Below are 22117 nucleotides of genomic sequence, written 5' to 3' on the forward strand. Positions count from 1 at the left end.
TGCATGTGTATATGAATGGAGGCCGGAGGCCAACATCAGGTGTCCCCTCTCTATTGTTCGGCACTTTTCTGGTTTGAGACAGGGTCTGTCATTTAACTTGGAACTTATCATTTTGGATAGACTGGCTGGCCAGCCCCATGGGACCTATCTGTTCCCTTCCACCTCTGTGATTGGAGTTGCAGAGAGGTGATACTCCCTTTCCCCTTTTACATGGGTGCTAAGGATGTGAAGTTAGATTCTCATGCTTGCTCGGCAGGTACTTTACCCACTGAGCCATCACTCCAGCCCTAAAAATATTTTTATTTGGCTGATTTTGTATTTTAGAATTCCTTATAGTATGATTCAAATGTTATAATTGTATTTTAGCTTTCTTGAACAAATGGTTAAATTAAAAGAAATACTGATAGTTTTCTTTAAAAATATTCTTTGAAACTTTCATATATATATACACACATATATATTCTCCCTTCCACTCACTCCAAATCTTTCCAGTGTGTGTACATGCTTGGGCATACACATGTTGGTTCTCTTCTTCCACCATGTGGGTCCCAGGGATAGAATTCAGGTGGTCAGATTTGTGCAGCAAGCACCTTTACTCACTGAAGCCATCTTAGCTGCTTAATCCCCCTTTCTGTATTTCCCTTCAGTTTGTCATTATTAAATGAGTAAAGTGAGCTATTAGTTTAAGTCCCTTATAACAAACTTCAGATGGCTTGGATCGTTATGTAGAAGAGGTTTATAGGAAGCTATAGAAACTCCCAGTGGATGAATATACCCCAGAGTTGTGTAGTCCACCTCCCCAGAATAGCATGTGCCTCCCTGTATCCCCAGTTGATGTATTGAAAACTCTCTGAACTGGATTATATCATAAATAGAAGAATACAAGATGTTCTCTTTGTCATTTGTGTGAAAATATGATCTGTTTGCTTTGTAGGTATGACCTGGCTTCTAGGGAATGGCTTCCGCTAAACCATTCTGTGAACAATGTGGTTGTAAGATATGGTCATTCTTTGGCATTGCATAAGGTAAACTATCTCAACTTTACCAAGCAAGAAGTTCAACTCTTCTTGTTGCTTTATGTCATGGAATAGCTCTTCAGCTTGGTTTTAATTGGTATAAACTTTGTTTGGTGTGATGGGAGTATATAATTGACCAAGTTGTAATTGGAAATTGAAGTTGGAACTATTTTAATCCATGGTATTGTACTGGGATATTATGATTACAGTGCCAAGTGGTTAAGAATGAAGATTTAAAAAGTGTCAATGAGTCCCATGCCTATTAGCAAGTTTGGTCACATTGCAGTGTGACTGAGTAATCATTTTCGTTTCCTTGTTTTTATGCATATGTTGTAAGATGAGGCAATTTTCCAAGTCATTTTATTCTTATCTCATGTGAAGAAGGTGTTTTAGAGAGAAAATGAATGTGATTTATTTTGTTCTTTCTCTAACCTATTCCTAGTAATTCACTGAAAAGTATGTTTTATGCATACTTCTTAAGCTAAGAATAGGAATGATGTTGTAAACCAATCTTCTGTTCTTAGATATTATTTTTATTTTTTAAAGATTTATTTATTATATATACAGTGTTTCGCCTGCGTGTATGCTTGTACACCAGAAGAGGGCACCAGATCTCATTACAGATGGTTGTGAGCCATCATGTGATTGTTGGGAATTGAACTCAGAACCTCTGGAAGAACAGCCAGTGCTCTTAACCTCTGAGCCATTTCTCCAGCCCTATATTATTTTTTAAAAGATGTATTTATTTTTATTTGAGTGTATGGGTGTTTTGCCTGCTTGATGTCTGTGCATGCTGTTCTACCAGAGGCCAGAAGAGTTTGGCATAAAAACCCCAGGACTGGAGTTACGCACAGTGGTTGTCAGCTACCATGTCAGTTCTAGGAACCAAACCCTGGTCCTCTCCAACAGTAGCAACTTCTCTTAACTGCTATTCCATCTCTCCAGTCTTAGAGTTTATTTATTAATGGTTAAAAAATCATGTTTACATTTTTCTTGTAGGATAAAATCTACATGTATGGAGGAAAAATTGATTCAACAGGGAATGTGACCAATGAGCTGAGAGTATTTCATATTCATAATGAATCATGGGTATTGTTAACACCAAAAGCAAAGGAGCAGTATGCAGTAGTTGGACACTCAGCACATATTGTTACACTGGCAACCGGCCGTGTGGTCATGTTGGTCATCTTTGGTCATTGCCCACTCTATGGATATATAAGCATTGTGCAGGAGTATGACTTAGGTATGTATATTTTTTCTAGTGGATAGGTCTTGAATATCAGATTGAAAACCCCTACTCTTGTTATTTGAACAGTTTAACAAATTCAACCTAATCTTGACCCAGTATTTTGTCTTGAAATAGTTGATATCAATGTATAACTGGTAAGATTCAGGTTGTTGATGTCCCTGTGCAACAAATATTTGTTACTGTCAGTTTGCAAGGAACCAAAGATAGCACTAAATGCTTTGGCTATCAAAATAAGCATAATGCAAAACAATAAGACTCTAAAACAATTCTGTATAGTCCTTTAGAGGTTAGTTTAATGCGGTGTTATTTTACCTTAGGATATAATCTTTCCTTGTATTAAATTTTCTTGTTTTTTTATAGTTGTATAAAAGGAGTATCAGAATTGAAATCTTGATAAAGTAGTTCTGTAAAGTACATCTGAAAATCATAAGGAATCATTGAAGATCATAGGGAATGAAATGTCCATTTGAGGGAAATCTGAATCTTTAATCTTTAATATTTGTCTTAAAAATCTGAGTATTTAAAAATCTGTTCTTTGAAAGTTTTATACATGCATACAACATATCTTGTTCATACTTACCACCCACTTTCTCCATCCATCTCCCCATAGGTTCCTCTCCAACACACCTCTTGCCAGACTTATATCCTCCTTTCGAGGGCAAGCATACTGAGCCCATTTAATGCGGCCCATATGCGTAGTTGTGGGGTCATCCATTGGCACATGAATAATATACTAGTACTCCTAAAGAAAAATGGCTCTCCCTCCTTAAGAGTAGAGCAGCCTTCTAGCTTCTCAGCTGTGAGAGAGACCTTGGCAGCTCTTCCCTGCTATATGCTGGAATTTTTAACTTGCTTGATTTTGTTTAGTTCCTGTACAGGTAACCACAGCTGCTGTGAGTTCCTGTGTGCAACAGCAGTGCCATGTTGAGAGGACAGCATTTCACAGAAGTTTTCCTCATCCTCAGGCTCTTGCACTCTAAGACATTCCCTGGGTCTTGGGCAGAGCTCGATACACACCCTTCTGCACAGGGCTGAGTACTCCATCACTGAGTCTCAGCACTCTGAACCTGGAATTAACCACTACCCAATGCAACAAGAAGCTTCTTTGACCACAGTCAAAGTGGCAACATGACTTTAGAAAGACAACATCAGTAGGTTCTTCTTGAGTCTATGATTTCCTGAGCCATGAGTTTTGACTGTGCTTACTGTACCAGGCATGAATTCCCTCCTGTGGAGTAGCCCTCAAATCTAACTTAAGAGATTGGTGATTCCCTACTGTTGATGGTCTTGTCATTGTTGCGCTAGGGGCTACATCTTTGCTTTTAAAGTTAGTATTGTAGAATTCAGGGTCCAGCATTGGGTAAGACCATTGATGACTTCTTTCTGTCAGTAGCCTGCATAATACCTTTCAGCACTATGACACCTAGCCAATAGGGATGGCATTTCTTGGTCTGTTCAAGATTGATTTCTCCATATCCTGTAACCAAATATGCAGTGTCTTCAGCAATAAAATTTCTACTATCTAGTTATAGTAGGAAACCAAGAGCATGGCAATAGTCTATATTATTGTAGATACCTCCCAGACTAGTGACCTGTAGAGAGATAACCTGTGACTGGCACTGAGATTTTAAGTTAGCATACAAACTTGCAGGCTTCCATAAGGTTTCTCCAGGTATCTTTAGTTTTCATTAACCCAGCTCTTGTTCCTTTCTCCCATATCCCCCCATTTTTGGAGGTGGTTTAGAGACAGGGCTTCTCTGTGTAGCTTTCCCAATACAGCCCCCCAACACTACTTCTTTTATACAGTTGTGCTTTGCTGTGCCCTCTAATCAAATTTTCACTTGGATTGCAAGATCATAGGTTTCTATGTTGTTTCTTCCAGCACATTTCATTTTGGTTATTCTCTTCCTTTCTCCCACATTTCTCCATTCCTAGAATCTGAGTCTTTTAAGTGTCATGAAATTCCTTTTCCATATAGTGTGTTAGAACATCACACTATTTAGCAGCATGGTGTTGGTCACATGACTTTGTTGTAAATTGTATTGGGGATTGAACCTGACTGTCTTTGTACATGCTAGTCCAACACTACCGTTAAGGTATGTCCCAGAACTTTTTCTTTTGAGATGCGGTCTCACTAAGTTGTCCAGGTAGGCATTGAACTTGTCATCCACCTACCTCATTTACTAGTACGTGGGACTATAGGCCTGCACTGCCCAAGCCTGTCTAGATGGCCTTCTTTATAAATAAGATGAAAGTACATCCTGAACTTCCTTCTTCTGTTATAAGCTGTGTAGACTTTAAACTAATGTTTAAATAGTTTAAATAATTTAATGTTTAATAAATAGGAGCCTGTATCATTGACTTTAACTGTCTTTTCCAGAAAAGAACACATGGAGTATACTACAAACTCAGGGTGCTCTTGTGCAAGGAGGCTATGGCCACAGCAGTGTTTATGATCACAGGACCAAGGCCCTGTATGTTCATGGTGGCTACAAGGCTTTTAGCGCCAATAAATACCGGCTTGCAGATGACCTCTACAGATATGATGTGGATACCCAGATGTGGTGGGTGCTTTTCCTAGGGCTTTCCCTTGATGCTGTAGATTCTGTACAGGCAGTTGGTTGAAAAGTACTGTGCTGAGGTTTGTTTTCTGTTTAGCATTGTATGTAACAAAGTTAGGAAACAAATATGGTAAAAAGTTAAGATAGTATTTGTTTTGTTGCTTTCTGTTAGCTTTTCTGTTGTTTTAGGATAGTTAGAAAGTGCTTGTGGACCGATTTCAGTTTTCATTCACTGAAGTCTACTATAGATTCCATATCTTCAGAATTCTCAGGAATAAAATTGGCTGATTTTATACATACTTAAAAAAAATCCTTTCTTTTTTCCTTTTTGATGTTGGGGAGCAAACCCAGGACTTTGCATATGAAAAGGCTGCACCATCAGTTTGACTTTGTCTTGTTGAGCAAAGTATCATTATTGGGGTCATTTGCTGGTTTTATCCTTTAAATCATTAAACAGGATGCTCTCTAGTGGATTGTTTTCCTCACTCTGAACTGTAGCTCAGCCTGTACTTTTAGCAAATGTAAATAAATTTGAGTTATGAAATAATTATAAAGCACTGGTCTCCATCTCCATCTCCTCCACTCTACCTTCCTGTTTCTCTCTCAGTATACATCAGAGACCATGCTGTGGAAGTAATTTTTCATTGTCATGGGGATCACTGTCCTCAGTGGCTGTGCACCACTGAGCCTATACAGTTAGAAGTTCTGCCTCTAGCTTTGGCTTTACTAATAAAACATTGAGCATAAATTTTGATTTGTAATTTTACATAATTCTTACCCAGTGGCTGGAATTATAGAGCCATAGGGTATGAACATCTTAGGGCTCTTATTGTAGTTTCCCCAAATTCGTAACAGATTTTTTTTTTGTCTTGTTTTTTGTTTTTACGAGACAGGGTTTCTCTGTATTGTTTCGGAGGCTATCGGTCCAGCCTAGCCTCGAACTCACAGAGATCCGTCTGCCTCTGCTTCCCGAGTGCTGGGATTAAAGGCGTGCGCCACCACCGCCCGGCTCGTAACAGATTTTTAGGGAATTATTTTTTAAGGAAGTGGCTTATATAGAGAGGAAAATCAAGTATTGCACATTTGATGCCGAAGTTATAAAGTAATTACATGTAAATTGGCAGATAGGTAAGCATTCTTTTAAAACTAACCTTGTATTTATTATTTTTAAATAAACTCAAAAGGACCATTCTTAAGGACAGCCGATTTTTCCGTTACTTGCATACAGCTGTGATAGTGAGTGGAACCATGCTGGTGTTTGGAGGGAACACACACAACGACACATCCATGAGCCATGGCGCCAAATGCTTCTCCTCGGACTTCATGGCTTATGACATTGGTAAGTTTTCCAAGATGTTTTACATTCAGAAGCATTTTCTTTGCCTATGAGCAACATTGAGGATTGATGTTAAAATAATTGTACCATTTGAAAGAAGCCCAGTCATGTGGTGGCGGCACATACCTTTAATCCCAGCACTTGGGAGGCAGAGGCACCTGGATCTCTAAGGTGGAGGCCAGTCTGGTCAACAGAGTAAATTCCAGGACAGCTAGAGCTACACAGAAAAACCATGTCTTGAAAAACGTAAATTATAAAAATAAATAGATACAATAAAAAGATAAAATAAAAATAATTTGTATTTATTTAAATAAGGGTACACATTTATTGAAAAGCATTACTTTACATTAAACTACATTAAATTCTTTTTGAAGTCTGACTGCTATATCCTTTCTTATAACCACAGCATCATGTTAAGTTTGATGAGGTATGCATTAGCTGTACACCTACCATTTTCTAGAAACCTGTCTTCACACATGCTTTTGATGTGGATGTATGTGTGACCAGAGGAGGGCAGTGTTGATTTATTCCTGGAAAATAAACATCTAATGTTCTTTTGTATAAATACCATCAGATATTCTTTTGTCTGTTTTTGTTTTTGCTTTTTGAGACAGGGTCTCACTATGTAGCTCTGACTGGCTTGGAACTCATTATGTAGATCCTCATGTCTCTGACTCCTGAGTTCTGGGGTTGAAGGTGTGTGCCACCACACCAGCTAGTTGTTCATTTTACAAATTATTCTTTTTTTTTAAGGCCTTTTGAGACAGTGTTTCTCTGTGTAGCTTTGGAGGCTGTCCTAGAACTCGCTCTGTAGACCAGGCTGGCCTCAAACTCACAGAGATCCACCTGCCTCTGCTTCCGAAGTGCTGGGACTAAAGGCGTGCACCACCAATGCCTGGCTTACAAATTATTCTTATTGTGGCAAAATGCATATAATAGTACCACCTTAATGTTTTAAGTAGTTTAAGTGAACTAAATGTATTTAGAATTTTATTCATGCTGTATTACCATCCATCTGCATGCTGTCTTCTTGTAAACGGGAACTCTCTGCCCGTAAGTAATAGTTCCTCTCTTCATCTCAGTGCAGCCTCTTGAAATCATAGTCTCTGTGGTTTTGACTGCTCTAGGTCAGGTGTTCATTTGAAAAAAGATCTTTTTATTTTCATTTTATGCGTATGAGTGTTGCCTACATGTATGTTGAGCACATATATGTGTGTTTAGTGTCCTTGGAGGCCAAAAGTAGGCATTGGCTTCCTTGTAACTGGAGTTACAGACAGTTGTGAGCTGAGATGTGGGTGCTGGAACTACACCCAAGTCCTCTGGAGGAGCAGTGAGTGTCCTTAACTGCTGAGACATTTTACAAGCCCCAGGTGTTTGTTTTTAACAGATATGGCTGTGCTAACCACTGGGCTTTTTAGAAAAAAGACTTTTTATGTATACCGTGTTCTGTCTGCATACATGCCTATATGCTAGAAGAAGGTATAATATCTCATTATAGATGGTGTGAGCTGCCATGTGGTTGCTGAGAATTTAACCCAGGTCCTCTGGAAGAACAGCCAGTGCTCTTAACCTCTGAGCCATCTCTCCACTGAGCTTTTAAAGTGAGAATGATAGATAAATTATAGTTAGTTCTTCAAGATGGAGGAAGCATAAAAATGAGAAGATACTGGGGAGAAGGACAGAAGAGCCTTGGGCATGCTGCAGTGAAAGCTGCAAGCTGGTTGTAGGCCTTAAGGACAGAGGGCATAAATTGCTGAGTTAGAGGAAGGATCTCTGGGGAATAGAGAAGAGGCTCAGGGATCTTGCTACATTGTGGTTCCAGAGAAAGAGGCAAGTTTGACTAGGTAGGGTCCCTTCTGCCTGTGAGGAACACAGGATTGAGTTTAGCAGGGAGTGAGGGCTGCTGCTGTTGACACTCAATGAAGAAGGTGTGACTGGACTTTAGAACCTCATTTTCTGTGTCACAGTGAGACTGACAGTGAGCATGAGTATGGCTCTGCAGTGGCAGTTGATGTGAGGTCCCTCAGAGAAGCTGCATCATGAGTCATACAAAGGAAAACTCTGGGAGAGCTAGGGAGACTTGGGCATTCAAGTTTAATAGAAGTTTTTCCACCTATATTTTCTTTAAAATTAAACAATTCAGTATATAGCCAAATAGAAAACAGTTGTGAGCCTGGAATGGTGGCACATGCCTTTAATTCCAGTGCTTGGGAGACAGAGAGACAGATAAATCTCTGAATTGGAGGCCAGCCTTTTTTGAGACAAGATCTTACTCTATTGGAAGGCTCAGATTTGCTGTGTGGTTATAATTGAGGCTCACCTTGAACTCCTGGTTCTCCTGTCTCCACCTCCCCAAGTGCTAGGATTATAGGTGTGTGACCCACGCCTAGCATTAAAATTTATTTATTTACTTATTTATTTTTGGTTTTTCAAGACAGGTTTCTCTGTGTAACCCTGGCTGTCCTCAAACAGAGATCTTCCTGCCTCTGCTTCCCAAGTGCTGGGATTAAAGGTGTGCACCACCACTGCCTAGATACATTAAAAATTTTAAGTTAGAAAGTATCTTGGTGGACTGGAGATGCATCTCAGCAGTAGAGTCCTTATCTGCCATATACAAGGCCCTGAGTCTGATCCCTGGCACCACAAGGAAGAAGAAAATTCAAGACTAAAGCAGACAGTAGAGTAGTGACAATCACAGGGGTTGCAGCGGTGTTAAATGCATTAATTGATTAGCATCTCTGTGCAGTGCTTTTATTTCACACCCTGAAATGCTGCTGCTGCTGCTGTCCTTTACACATAATAGCATAACTAAAGAGGAAGAAAAGCATGTTTTATAAGACTGTGTTCGTTGCATTCTTTGTTTGTTTTGAGGCAGGTATTCTCTATATAATCCTAACTTGTCTTGGAACTCACTGTATAGACAAGGCTGGCCTTGAACTCACAGAGATCCTCCTGCTTCTGCCTCCTGAGTGCTAGGATCAAAAGTTATGCCACCACGCATGGCCTTCATTCTTCTCTTTAAAGACTGTCAGTTCCGCCGGGCGGTGGTGGAGCACACCTTTAATCCCAGCACTCGGGAGGCAGAGGCAGGCGGATTTTGTGCGTTCGAGGCCAGGCTGGACCGATAGCCTCCGAAACAATACAGAGAAACCCTGTCTCGTAAAAACCAAAAAAAAAAAAAAAAAAAAAAAAAAAGACTGTCAGTTCCTGTTGACTGTAAATGACAGTCTACTTTGAAATGTGTTTTTCTTGCCTTTAGCTTGTGACCGATGGTCAGTGCTTCCCAGACCTGATCTCCACCACGATGTCAACAGATTTGGCCATTCAGCAGTCTTGCACAACAGGTAACTGGAAAGCTAAAGTTGTGTCACTGTCTTATATCTTATATATATATATTTTTTTGTATCAGTTTTCTGATAGTTATATCTGAATGGTAAGAGGTTTAGGGAGAAAAAAAAAGGAGAGGGTAGTTTAAGTGCAGGATAAGGTAAGGGGAACAGGATCAGGGAGATTGTGGAGAAAGAGCAAGTTGTTTTTTTGTTTTTTGTTTTTCTCAATATATGTTGTTATTTAAATTAGAAACATGCATGCTTCACATGTCAATCCCAGCTCCCTCTCCCACCCCTCCTCCCTTGTCCCTCCACCAGTCCTCCAGCCCCAGCCCCTGGCCCAATCCCCACATCATTCCCCAGGGAGGGTGAGGCCTTCCTTGGGAGGATCTCCAGAGTCTGTCATTTCATCCAGGGCAGGACCTAGGCCCTTCCCCATGTGTCCAGGCTAAGAGAGCATCCCTCCATGTGGAATGGGCTCCCAAAGTTCATTTGTTCGACATGGTGAACACTGATCTACTACCCAAGGCCCCAGAGATTGCTGAGGCCTCCTCACTGGCACTACATTGGTGGAGTCTGGATCAGTCTCCTGTTGGCCTCTCAGCCATCAGCCTGGGGTTCAAGAGCTCCCCCTTGTCCAGTCAGCTGTCTTTGTGGGTTTCACCAGCACGGTCTTGATCCTTTTGCTCAACACTCCTCCATCTCTGTCACTGGGTTTCAGGGGTTCAGTTCAGTGTTTTATCTGTCTCTGCTTCCATCAGTCACTGGATGAAGGTTCTAGGATGGCATATAAGGTAGTCATCAACATTATCATCAGGAAGGGGCTATTAATGTAGTCTCTCCACTATTGCTTAGTTTGCCAGTTGGTGTTATCCTTGTAGATTTCTGGATATCTCACTAGTGTCAGCTCTCTCCTAAAACCTATAATGACTCCATCTGTTATGGTGTCTCTCATCCTGCTCTCCTCTGTTCTTACCCCGGCTCAACCTTCCTGCTCCCCCATGTCTTCTTCTCCCCTCCTCTTATCCCCCTCTCTTTTTCCTGGTTCCCTCTCCCCTCCCCCCATGTTCCCAATCTGCTCAGGAGAGCTTGCCTCATTCCACTTCACTGGGGTATCATGCATATCTCTTGGGAACCTCCCTGTTTCCCAGACTTACTGGCACTGGGATTGTAGGCTAACACTCCCCTGATCCATGTAATGCAGAGGTTTTGTTTTTGTTTTTTTTATAATTTATTTTGATTCCATATGCATTCATGTATGTCTGTGTAAAGGTATCAGATCACCTGAAACTGGAGTTACAGACAGTTCTGACCAGCAGAGCTCTTTCTGCCCCAGAGAAGCTTAGTCCAGGAAAGGACATTCAGAGAACTGGGACTGTGGCCCTACAGATGAGTGCTTACCCGAGATGGGCAAGATGCTGAGTTCCCACCCCAGCACTGTGCCTTCCTCAGATGCAGCATTTGCCTAAGGGACACGTAGAATGTCATTTACATGGTCACTTTAAAGATGGAGAAGCTCAGCAGACTGCTGATGTTAACTTTCCTTATTTTGCTACTATTACTGCTTTCTACTTCCCTTTTTAAAATTCAAATTGTATAAATCCTGCTAAGTGGTGACACACACCTTTAATCCCAGCACCCTGGGAGGCCAAAACAGGCAGATCTCTCTGAGTTTGAGGCCATCCTGGTCTACAAAGTGAGTTCCATGACAGGCAGAGCTGTTACACAGAAAAACCAGTGTTGCAAAACAAACAAACAAAAAAACAAAAGCAAAAAATTCAAAGTTGTATATACCTTAAAACTATTTAAATTCTGTAATGCTTATATATTTCCTTAGGTTTTCAAATTTTCAGTTCGATTACTTGTATTAGGAAAAGTACAAAAATGACATGCTGGAAATGGGAAGAATTGACCATTTAGAGGCTAGATATTGGGGAAAGGTGGTATCTTTAATCAAATGATTTGTTTTTACAAGTATATAGGATTTTGTGGCAGACCATTCTATTTATGCCTAGATACTAAAGTGGGAGAACTTTTTAATTATCTCGTTAACTTGAGTGTTATCCTGAATTGCAATCTGATTGTTTCCCTCAGAAAATGTCCTAAGTGCCTCTTGAGATTTTCACCTGGCAAGCATCAGGCCACCTGGCCTTGCTGGTGGCTGGCTATGCCATCTCTCTTCATTTGTGTGTTCTTGGTGCTGTCCTAGCACAGGGTTAGGCACGTTGTGGGCATTTGCTAGGTGGCAAGTATACTAATATATACTTAACTATTATATCAAATGAATGAATCGTCTGTTAAAACAGTCTTAAGTAGTTTTACACAAACTCAGAGAAGTTGACAGTTTGTCATAAAGTCTAGTTTAGCCATGAATCAAAATCAGGAGTAGCTGTTTGAATTACATTGTTTTTATTTTTGTGTAATTCTTGTGGTGTATTTGAATTTCAGGCAGGGTTGGAGGAGGTAGGGAATGGTAGAAAGCCATGGTTGCAGGTTAGTTGTATGAAATGATTTGTCGAAGAAGAAACTTTGATCTCTTGTGTTGTATCAGTTAGCAGCCCTTGACCAGTCATGTCTGATTTAATTGTTCTAATTATGGGTCTAAGAGAAGTTGAAGGAGAGAAGGCCGTGAGGCTGACCTTGCTAGATGGAGAGTCGGTATTTATCTTAGTTGCCTTCTCTAAGCCTTGGGAGGCTCTCCCACCCTCTTAGAGCCATTGTGTGATCTGGGATGTTTAGAGCTAAGGAGGACACCAGCTGTGCTCAGTTCAGACCACAGATTTATTAAGTAAATCCAGTTTGACTCATGTCAGACTCAGGAGCCAGTAGTGAGGTCAAAAATTAATCCGCAAGTTTTTCTTTTTGGTTATTGAAATGTCTGGTTTTCAGATATTGTAATGAATACAGAGCCACACAATCACTATGCTTTCTTTAGTCCTTTCTTGACTTGGAGAGAAAAATTGAAGACCAGTGCAGGTGAGTTACCAATTCCTCATTGTGGATTAGTATTAAACTTGCTCCAATTAAATATTGGAGATGGAATAGGTCCTTGATTATTATAACCCAGAGGTAACAGAAGAGGTTTCTTTTGAGGGGGTAAATATCATTATGAACTTGGATTTAAAAGTATTTGATGTATTTCATTCTGGTGTAGTTCTTAACTCTAGCTAATAAGTATCTTTTCCCAATAGCACTTGAGTCTGGCAGCACTAATGTGTCTTTGGTGTACATACTGCAAATGCATTGTAAGCATTTCTTGACTTAGACATGAAGTTAGATTTTTCTCTAGAAAGGTCTAAATGACAGGGTCTGGGGGATTGTTTTGTTTTTTAGCTTGTGGAAGATCACCTAATTCAGATATATTCTGCTTTTTCAAAGTGAGTTTTAAACACTACAATCTAAGTCCTAGTTTTTTCCGTTGTCACTGGATCTCTCTTTTAACAACACATGTTGGGCAGGCAGGGTAGCTCATGGCTGTAATCCCAGCACTCAGGTATCTGAGATCAGAGGAATTCTTCGAGGTTGAAAGTCCTAAGTTTTAGGGCAGTGTAGGCTACAGAGTTCTGGGTGAGACCCTATCTCCAGCAAGCAAAAGCAAAGTTAAAAGAAATGTTGTGTGTCTTGTTTTTGTAAAGGGGAATAGATTATATGTGTGTCAGACCTTTTTTTTCCCCTTCCCAAAAGTAAGTGACAATATATTCTATATTTTTTATGCTTTGCCTATTCTTCCACTATACATTCATCTAACAGTATATACTGAAGATCACTCTGTGGCACTATCTCTGTGTGATTTCTGGAAAAGTGATTTAAGGTTTACTTTTGTTTCAAGTTGCCAAAATCCCTTGTGTGGACTTCTACAATCTTACATGCCCAGCAATAGTGTATGAGCTTGCCTGTTGCATGAAATCTCACCAATTCAAATATTATGTAACGTTTGTTCCTTTTTTTTTTTCTGTAAATGGGACTTCTGGAAATATTCCCAGAAAATGCTGTATTTATATGTAGGAATGGGGAAAGATCTTAAGAAGTTATTAATTGGGTTAGAATTCTTGCTTTCTCACTTGGCTAAAGTCTTCTAGGACTACTTTTCCTGTCTGTAATTTTCTCTCATTCTCTGTATGTAGCCTTCTTTGTATTAAAATTTTCTTTGCTCTCTCTCTCTCTCTCTCTCTCTCTCTCTCTCTCTCTCTCTCTCTCTCTCTCTCTCTCTGTGTGTGTGTGTGTGTGTGTGTGTGTGTGTGTGTGTGTGTGTGTGTGTGTGTGTGTGTGTGGTGTGTGTGTGTGTGTACGTGTATGTACATGTGGGTCCCCACACAGGAAAGAAGAGGGAGGGAGGTCTCCTCAAACTGGAGTTGTATGTTTGTGAGCTTCCTGTTGTGGGTGCTGGGAACAAAACCCTGTCCTTTGGAAGAGCAGCAAGCTCTTTTTACTGCTGAGTCATCTCTCCAGCCCCAGGAGTCTTATCTTTTGCCTACTAATAGAAAATGTCATTCCAGCTCCAGGGACTATAACACCTTCTGGCCAGTGGGCACCCATACATATGTACACATACCCACATGTGCGCGCGCGCACGCATGCACACACACACACACAATTAAAAAATACATCTTTTAAAAATGCCACTTTCCCTGTGAACTAATTTTCTACATGCACATTGACAGATTATTGAAACTATTCTGAGTGATCACCTAGCAGGGTGGAAGGTGGAATTGTAGAGAATAGATTGGTTTTTGAGACCTTGTAAATTTCTCAGAGCACTTAAAATTAATTAATTATGTGTTTGCTTTTTTATTTTGGGGGGGCCACGTGAGTGCTGTAGCACATGTTGGCAGTCAGAGGACAACTTTGTGAAGTCACTTCTTTCTTTCACCTGTATGATTCCAGGGAATGAACTCAGATTGTCCAATTGTGTGGCAAGTGCTTCACCTGCTAAACCTTCTGACTAGCCCTTGCAGACGACTTTTGACACAAGTTTTCTAAAGACTGACAGTCAAAAGTTTAAGCCAGCATTTAAAAATCCTAGCACTTGGGAGGCAGAAGCAGGAAGATGGCCCCAAGGTGGAGACCAGTCTAGTCTACAAAAGCTCTAGACCAGCAAGGGCTACACAGTGAAACCTGTCTCAAAAATTCCAATGCCAACAACTAAAACAAACCCTATGTCATGCATGTGTTGCGTGCATTTTTGGTAAATTCCTTCTTTCTCTCCTCTCAGTACCATGTATGTGTTCGGCGGTTTCAACAGCCTCCTCCTCAGTGACGTCTTAGTCTTTACCTCGGAGCAATGTGACGCCCACCACAGTGAGGCAGCTTGTGTAGCAGCAGGACCTGGTATCCGGTGTCTGTGGGACACAGTGTCATCTCGATGTACCTCCTGGGAGTTGGCAACTGAAGAACAAGCAGAAAAGTTAAAATCAGAATGTTTTTCCAAAAGAAGTAGGTTTTTTTTCCTACTTAGAATTAAATGTCTAATTTTATCTGGATTATGAGGGAGCTTAATATGTATGCAATTTTTATGTTCACCTTATTCTCTGGTTGTTTCCTGATAACTAGTATAAACCTTCCCATCATTATGTTGGCTTTCTTTAACAATTCCAGGTCTGGCTGCAGTGGTCTGAGGCTGTGCTGTCTGGTGGAATTTTGGATTGTTTTTTGAAACAGGATCTTGCTGCGTAGCTCAAACTAGCCTTAAACTTCTTGTGGTCTTCCTCCCTCAGCCTCCTGAATGCTGGGATTATAGGCATGTGAAATTTTTTGATGATGGAAATGTTACATACTTTCTTTGTTCAGTGTAGTAGCCACTAGCAATCTGGTGCTATCAGATGTTTGAAATGTGGCTAGTCTAACTAAGGGGCTGATTGGTTTTATTTTTTATTTTTAGTTTTACTTTAAAAGTGCATGTAATGAGCCAGATGTATGAGCACATGCCCATAATCCAAATACTCAGGAGGCTGAGACAAAAGCCAAAAACATCAACAATAAAAGACTGTATGTGGCTATTGGCTGCTATATCGTTGATGGATGTCTAATGTTAAGAGTAAGAATGGGGGGATCACATATAGCAAATTGTTCTGGTAGATGGTGATAGAGCTGCCGTCCTTACAGAGTATATCCAGCCCCTTTAGCTGGATACAGCAGTGCAGCATGACAGACACACTGAGGTCCCTGAGTCTAGAGCCCCTGAGCTGTTCTCGTTATTTTTGTCTCCTTATCTACTTGCTTAGTGGTTGCCGTAAGTACCACTTCATCAACTCAGTGAAGTAACATGTATAAAAATCCTTGAAAACATAAGAATGCCAAGGTATTTGTTCATATCAATCAATTTAAAGTATGAGACTATATTACTTACTTAGTAAGACTGATGTTGCACTTAACATGAGAGTTATATTGAATAGGGATTGCTTTTATTTACCTGGTATGTGCCAAATTAAGCTATGCAGGGACATACAGGTCTTGAGGCTGTGCTGTCTTTTGGAATTTTGGCTCATTGATAGAAAACAGATTACCAGAGCCTGTTAGGATGCCTGACTCTCCCAGAACAGTTAGAATCAGTAGGATAACAAATTTTTAAACTTCAGCTTAAATGTTAGTGTGTTGAAATAGTTTATCTTAGGTGGTTCATTATGAGCTCATTGGTTTTGTCTCACTTTTTGGGATAATAAACTTGGCAGGAAAAGCAGCCTAAGGTACAAACTGACCAGGAGAGTTTGTGTGACATTAGGCCAGTGGCCTCTCTTCATGCTTGTTTGTCTCATGTCTGTGAGATGGTTTAAAGATGAGGCAGCATGGCTTTGTAGCTTCTCGTTGGCTGTCTTCAGAGTGGAAGTTCTGAAACACAGTCTTCAATTCAGGTGTGTATAGAGTACAGCTTAGCAAGTACCTCCTATGGAGTTCTTGGTCACTGGATATACCTGCACCCAGATATGCCTTGCATTTGTAGCTAGGAGGAATGTCTTGGTCCCTTGTATTACTTACTTTCTTGGGCTCCTGGACAGCTTCTGGTGCTAATTCTATTGCTAGTTGTTATTTGTCCAGAGAAGAAAAGCATCCAAAGGCCCAGATCTTCCATTATGTCTTAGAATTGCTATGAAATTCACAGACCTTTGCTTTTCACTTTCTGTATACTTTGTGTGTGGGGGGCGGCAAGTTACAAAACAGTATTTTTTAGATTGTCTGCTTATGTCTTTTATTTCAACCTGAATATGGCAGTGCTTTTTCCTTTCAGTTTGACCCTACATTTGCTTCCCAACCATTGGTCAGAGCTTATCTGTCTCAGATTCTGATCAACAGAGGCTGTCACATAGTTGATGGGTTTTTCTTCTCTTCATAGCCCTTGACCATGACAGATGTGACCAGCACACAGATTGTTACAGCTGCACAGCCAATACCAATGACTGCCACTGGTGCAATGATCACTGTGTCCCTGTGAACCACAGCTGCACAGAAGGCCAGGTCAGATACTGTTTGACAAGGATTTTAGAGGACAGCAAAAAAATGCTAGTTGAGTTTGGGTATAGTGTAAATAATGAGCAGATTTATTTTTAAAATGGGATGTAGATTTGAATTTTACTGTCATTCAGGTTTTCTCTTAGGAAGGCATGCTGTATACATTCTGATTCCAAGGGTCTTTCCAGATACTGAGGTTTGTGGGTAGTGTTTTAGAAAAAGTGTTTTATAAAATATCTTTGTCTTTACAGAGAAACCCTGTCTTGAAAAACCAAAAATGAACAAAGAAAAATAAATAAATATTTGTCTTATATCTTCACTCAGCATAACCTCTTTGTTCACCATGTATGACTTTAAATTTAGGTAATAATAGGCTAAAGAAGATAAGGTGATTTTATTGTGTTTGATGATTTATGGCATGTTTTTTTTTCCCAGTTTACTGCTGTCCATAAGATATAAGACTTGAGACTGCTATTGTGTGGGGGAGGTTGGAAGGAACACTGGAAAAAGCAGCAGGTTCAGCTTTCACTTTTTTTTTTTTTTTTTTTTTTTGGTTTTTATGAGACAGGGTTTCTTTGTATTGTTTTGGAGTCTGTAGGTCCAGCCCAGCCTCGAACTCACAGAGATCCACCTGCCTCTGCCTCCCAAGTGCTGGGATTAAAGGCATGCGCCGCCGCCACCACCACCCGGACAGCTTTCACATTTTACAGATAATTGTTAAATGAGGTGTGGTGGTTCCAATGGGCTACCTTGCCATCTAAAGGCATGTTAGTGAGAATGCACTGTGATATTCCCACTACAGTACTGTTTCCTGTTTATTCTATCTATTTAGCCCTTCCTCCCTCCCTCCCTCCCCTCTATCTGCAGTTACGATCCTCAGTTACTGTCTTTAGGACCCTATTAGTCCTCACTGGGTTCTTTGTGTGAATATAAGCATAAACACTTCTTCACTGTGTTCTAGATCTCCATTTCCAAGTATGACAATTGCCCCAAGGATAACCCCATGTACTACTGCAATAAGAAAACAAGCTGCAGAAGCTGTGCCTTAGACCAGAACTGCCAGTGGGAGCCCCGGAATCAGGAGTGCATCGCTCTGCCTGGTAGGTAGGCCTTGCAACTGGGATACCCTCTGTGAGGGGCCAAAACTTGATCCTCCCTAGGTTAGGTTGAACCTAGGAAAGAGAAGCATATTCTGTCTATTTAGCCCTCTCACTATTTGGGGGAATTACTTTGTATTTGTTTTTAACTTAAATGTGCTTCTCACATATTTATTCAACTGACCTTTGAAATAATTCTAGAGAATTGGACGGTAACTTAGACCTATATCACAAACCGTGTCCCCCTGTCCCTCCTTCTGCTGTGGTAACCTGGTACTAGAGTTCAGCAGTCTCAGTGACAGCCAGGGTCCTGCAGGAAGTACTCCCTGATAATTCAGTGAGGAGAGATTTCTGTAACAACCTCATCTAATGTGACCTTCCTTCCTGAATATTTCAGTCGAGGTTCAGGGTGATGATTTTAGGTCCTAAAACCAGCTACCCATGACTAAATCTCTATGATGTATTTGCTGGGTCAGGATTTCCTGGAAGGGGGGGTTTCTATGGCTCTCCAGCATCTGAGGCTTGAGTAGGGCAGTTGATCTGAACTCTGTGAAAGCATTTTATTTAGTTTGCCCAATGGGCTTTATTTTAGTCTGTGTTTTATTGCTGTGAAGAGACACCACTACCAAGGCAACTATTTTTTGGGGGGTAGGTGTTCAAGACAGGGTTTCTCTATGTAATAGCCTTGACTATTCTGGAACTCTCTCTGTAGGCCAGGCTGACCTCAAACTCACAGAGATCCTTCTACCTCTGGCCTCCCGAGTGCTGGGATTAAAGGCGTGCACCACTACTGCCTGGTCCAAGGCAACTCTTAGGAAAGGGAACATTTAGTTTCAGAGGCTATTATCATGGCAGGAGCATGGCAGCACACAAGCAGGTGTTGGAGTAATAGCTGAAAGCTATATCCTGATCTGTAAGCAGAGGGGATGCATGGGCTTTTGAAAGTTCATAGTCTCTCCCCCACCCCTAATGACACACTTCCTCTAACAAGCCCACATCTACAGTGAGGTTATACACCCCCAACCCTTCTCTAATAGTGACTAAGTATTCATATATGAACCTATGAGGATCATTCTTATTCAAACCACTACAGGTTTCTGTCCTTTTTGTTTTGTGTCTCGCACTTTAATGTCCAACAGAGTTCCTAGGCACCTTTAACATAAAGGGCATATTCTAATATAGAGCTTGTAATTTTGACTCATTGCTTATACCACATTCTGAACAGCAAGTTTATCTGCTCTTGAGTTATACCTTTCCACAGGCCTCTGACTGTCTTAATAGCTGTTCTAGTTAATGAGCATTGTTGGTGTCTTCAACAATGTGCTTCGGTTCTGAGGAAGTCTCCTGCTTGTTCACTTTCATGTGGTGTCCAGGAGCAAACCACACTTCCATGCAATACTTTACATGAGCTCAGCACAATCACAGAAGGAGACTGCAGACTCCCTTTGTATGCCATACTACTTTGAGGTTTTTCCTAAGCCACTCTCCCTCTTCATCTCATTTTTGGTATGTCTCTACATTTCTTATACCTTCTATCTCATGATGTAAAAACAGGGTATCATTTGAGGACTTTTACCTGAGGAAATTTACCCATTTCCCCAATTTAATTCCATTTGCAGATTACTTTTTCCTGTATATGTACATCTTCATGCAGATACATATACACATGTACGAGCATTGGAGACCAGATGTTAACTTCTGGTATATTTCTTTATCACTATCCACATTCAATTGCTTTAAGATAGGGTCCTTGACTGAATGTGGAGCTCATTGATTATCTAGGCTAGCTGACTTGAAAGCCTCAGACATGCTCCTGCCTCCAGCCCTTGGCTGAGATTATAAGTGAGCAAAACCATGCCTAGCTTTTTATGTGGATCCTGGGGACCTGAACTGGGTCCTTAGGCTTGGCACAAGTATTTCACCCACTGAATCACTTCCCAAGTCCCCAGTTGCAGTTCTCTACCCCATCCTTCCAATATACATATTTATTTGTATGCTTTTCATTCAGGAAATTTAGTCTTCTTTTTTATTTTTCTTTAAAAAGAGTTACACCAATATCTAACCATGGATGTAGGAGCACTGACCCAGAGTATACTTCCTGAAAGCCAGGAAATGTGATTGATGAATCTTTTAAAAGGTCTTTTATTCTGGGGCTGGAGAGAAGGCTCAGCAGATAAGAGTGCATACTTGCCGGGTAGTAGTGGCACACGCCTTTAATCCCAGCACTGAGGAGGCAGAGGCTGGCTGATCTCTATGGGTTCGAGGCCAGCCTAGTCTACAAAGCTATACAGAGAAACCCTGTTTCGAAAACCAAAAAAAAAAAAAAAAAAAGAGTGCATACCATTCTTCCAGAGGACCCAAAGTTAATCCCCAGTGTCCATGCTGGGCAGCTCACAACTCTTGTAACTTTAGCTTGGATCTGATGCCCTCTTATGGTCTGTGGGCACTGCAGACTTACGTTCAAACCCACACTCAAGATGCACATATAGCTGGGCGTTGGTGGCGCACGCCTTTAATCCCAGTACTCGGGAGGCAGAGGTAGACGGATCTCTGTGAGTTTGAGGCCAGCCTGGTCTACAGAGCAAGTTCCAGGACAGCCTCCAAAGCCACAGAGAAACCCTGTCTCGAAAAACCAAAAAAAAAAAAAAAAAAGAAAAAAGATGCACATATACATGTAATTTAAAAAAATAAAATAATTTATTTTCAAAGTTTTTTCTGTATATGGAAGTTAATATTGTATCCAATACTCTAAAGAAGCACCTGGAATTCAAATCAGAAGAATGAGCTTAGATGTTCAGTGATTGAATCAGTAATATATTATTCCTATATAATTTCTAAATCTTTGTTTACTTTCTTCTTCCCCCTTTATAAAAGAAAATATCTGTGGCATTGGCTGGCATTTGGTTGGAAACTCATGTCTGAAAATCACTACTGCTAAGGAAAATTATGACAATGCTAAGTTGTCCTGTAGAAACCACAATGCCTTTTTGGCTTCCCTTACATCCCAGAAGAAGGTGGAATTCGTCCTTAAGCATCTTCGATTAATGCAGTCATCTCAGAGCATGGTGAGTTAACATTTTCAGAACTTTGGTTTCTAGTACCTTTTTTCTGAAGGCATAACAGCAGCTTATGTGTGGAAGGCTACATAAGATAGAGAATTTCAATAACTGATTAATAATAGACTATAGCTCTATACTTCAGAGTCTCTTGTTTTAATACCTTTCTTTTTATCTTAAAGAATATTTTTATTAGTCATGTTTATTAAGTAAATTATAAGATATGAATATATGGAATGAATAGTAATATGTACACATATTTTGATGTATTGGTTAGGGTTTCTATTGCTATGAAGAGACACCATGACCATGGCAATTCATATAAAGACAAACATTTAGTTGGGGCTGGCTCACAGTTTTAGAGGTTCAGTCCATTATCATCATGGTGGAAAGCAAAGCAGTGTGCAGGGTGAGAGTTCTCCATCTTGATTCACAGGCAACAGGATGTGAACTGTGTCTAGCACTGGGTGAGCTTGAGCATATGAGACCTCAGACCCTCCCCCCAGTGACACACTTCCTCTAGCAAGGCACACCTACTGCAACAAAGCCACACCTCCTACTAGTATCACTCTCTATAGGCCAAAAGTCGTTAGATTATTTCATCCTGTTTTTTAAAGATTTATTTATTTATTACATATACACCAGATTGAATTGAACTCAAGACCTCTGGAAGAGCAGTCAGTGCTCTTAACCTCTGAGCCATCTCTCCAGACCTCATACTGGTTCTATATCTAGATTCTTCTTGGAAGAAGAACAAGTACAAAGCTAGTTAGCTAGGTGTTATTAAGCCATTTGTTTACAATCCTCAGCTACAGCCACCAAGTGCACCTCCTGTGCACATTCACTATGTTCCTTTTTAAAAGGGCACTGCCCACCTCCCGTCTTTCTCTCTGTGTGCCTGTGTCCCCCCTCCTCTCTCTGCTTCTCTGCCTGTCTGTTGCCCTGTGTCCCCTCTCCCCCATCTTTTCTTTTCTGCTGCTCCTGTCCCCAGAAGCTGGTCTCCTCCCTCCCCCCTTTCCCATAATAAAAC

General features: G+C 40.6%; 1 protein-coding gene across 3 annotated transcripts in view; it reads left to right on the top strand.

The window, feature by feature from the left end:
• Positions 1-22117, top strand: part of Atrn (attractin) — a 143235-nt gene that overhangs the window by 56193 nt on the left and 64925 nt on the right. For all 3 annotated transcript variants that reach the window (XM_040744839.1, XM_040744838.1, NM_001281636.1), the window contains 9 exon segments: positions 935-1025; positions 2016-2259; positions 4646-4829; positions 6011-6165; positions 9422-9506; positions 14704-14924; positions 16819-16940; positions 17896-18034; positions 20906-21096. In XM_040744839.1, coding sequence (XP_040600773.1) covers positions 935-1025; positions 2016-2259; positions 4646-4829; positions 6011-6165; positions 9422-9506; positions 14704-14924; positions 16819-16940; positions 17896-18034; positions 20906-21096 — 1432 coding nt within the window.

This window comes from Mesocricetus auratus, unplaced genomic scaffold (assembly GCF_017639785.1).
Source record: "Mesocricetus auratus isolate SY011 unplaced genomic scaffold, BCM_Maur_2.0 Super-Scaffold_100004, whole genome shotgun sequence".
NCBI lineage: Eukaryota > Metazoa > Chordata > Mammalia > Rodentia > Cricetidae > Mesocricetus > Mesocricetus auratus.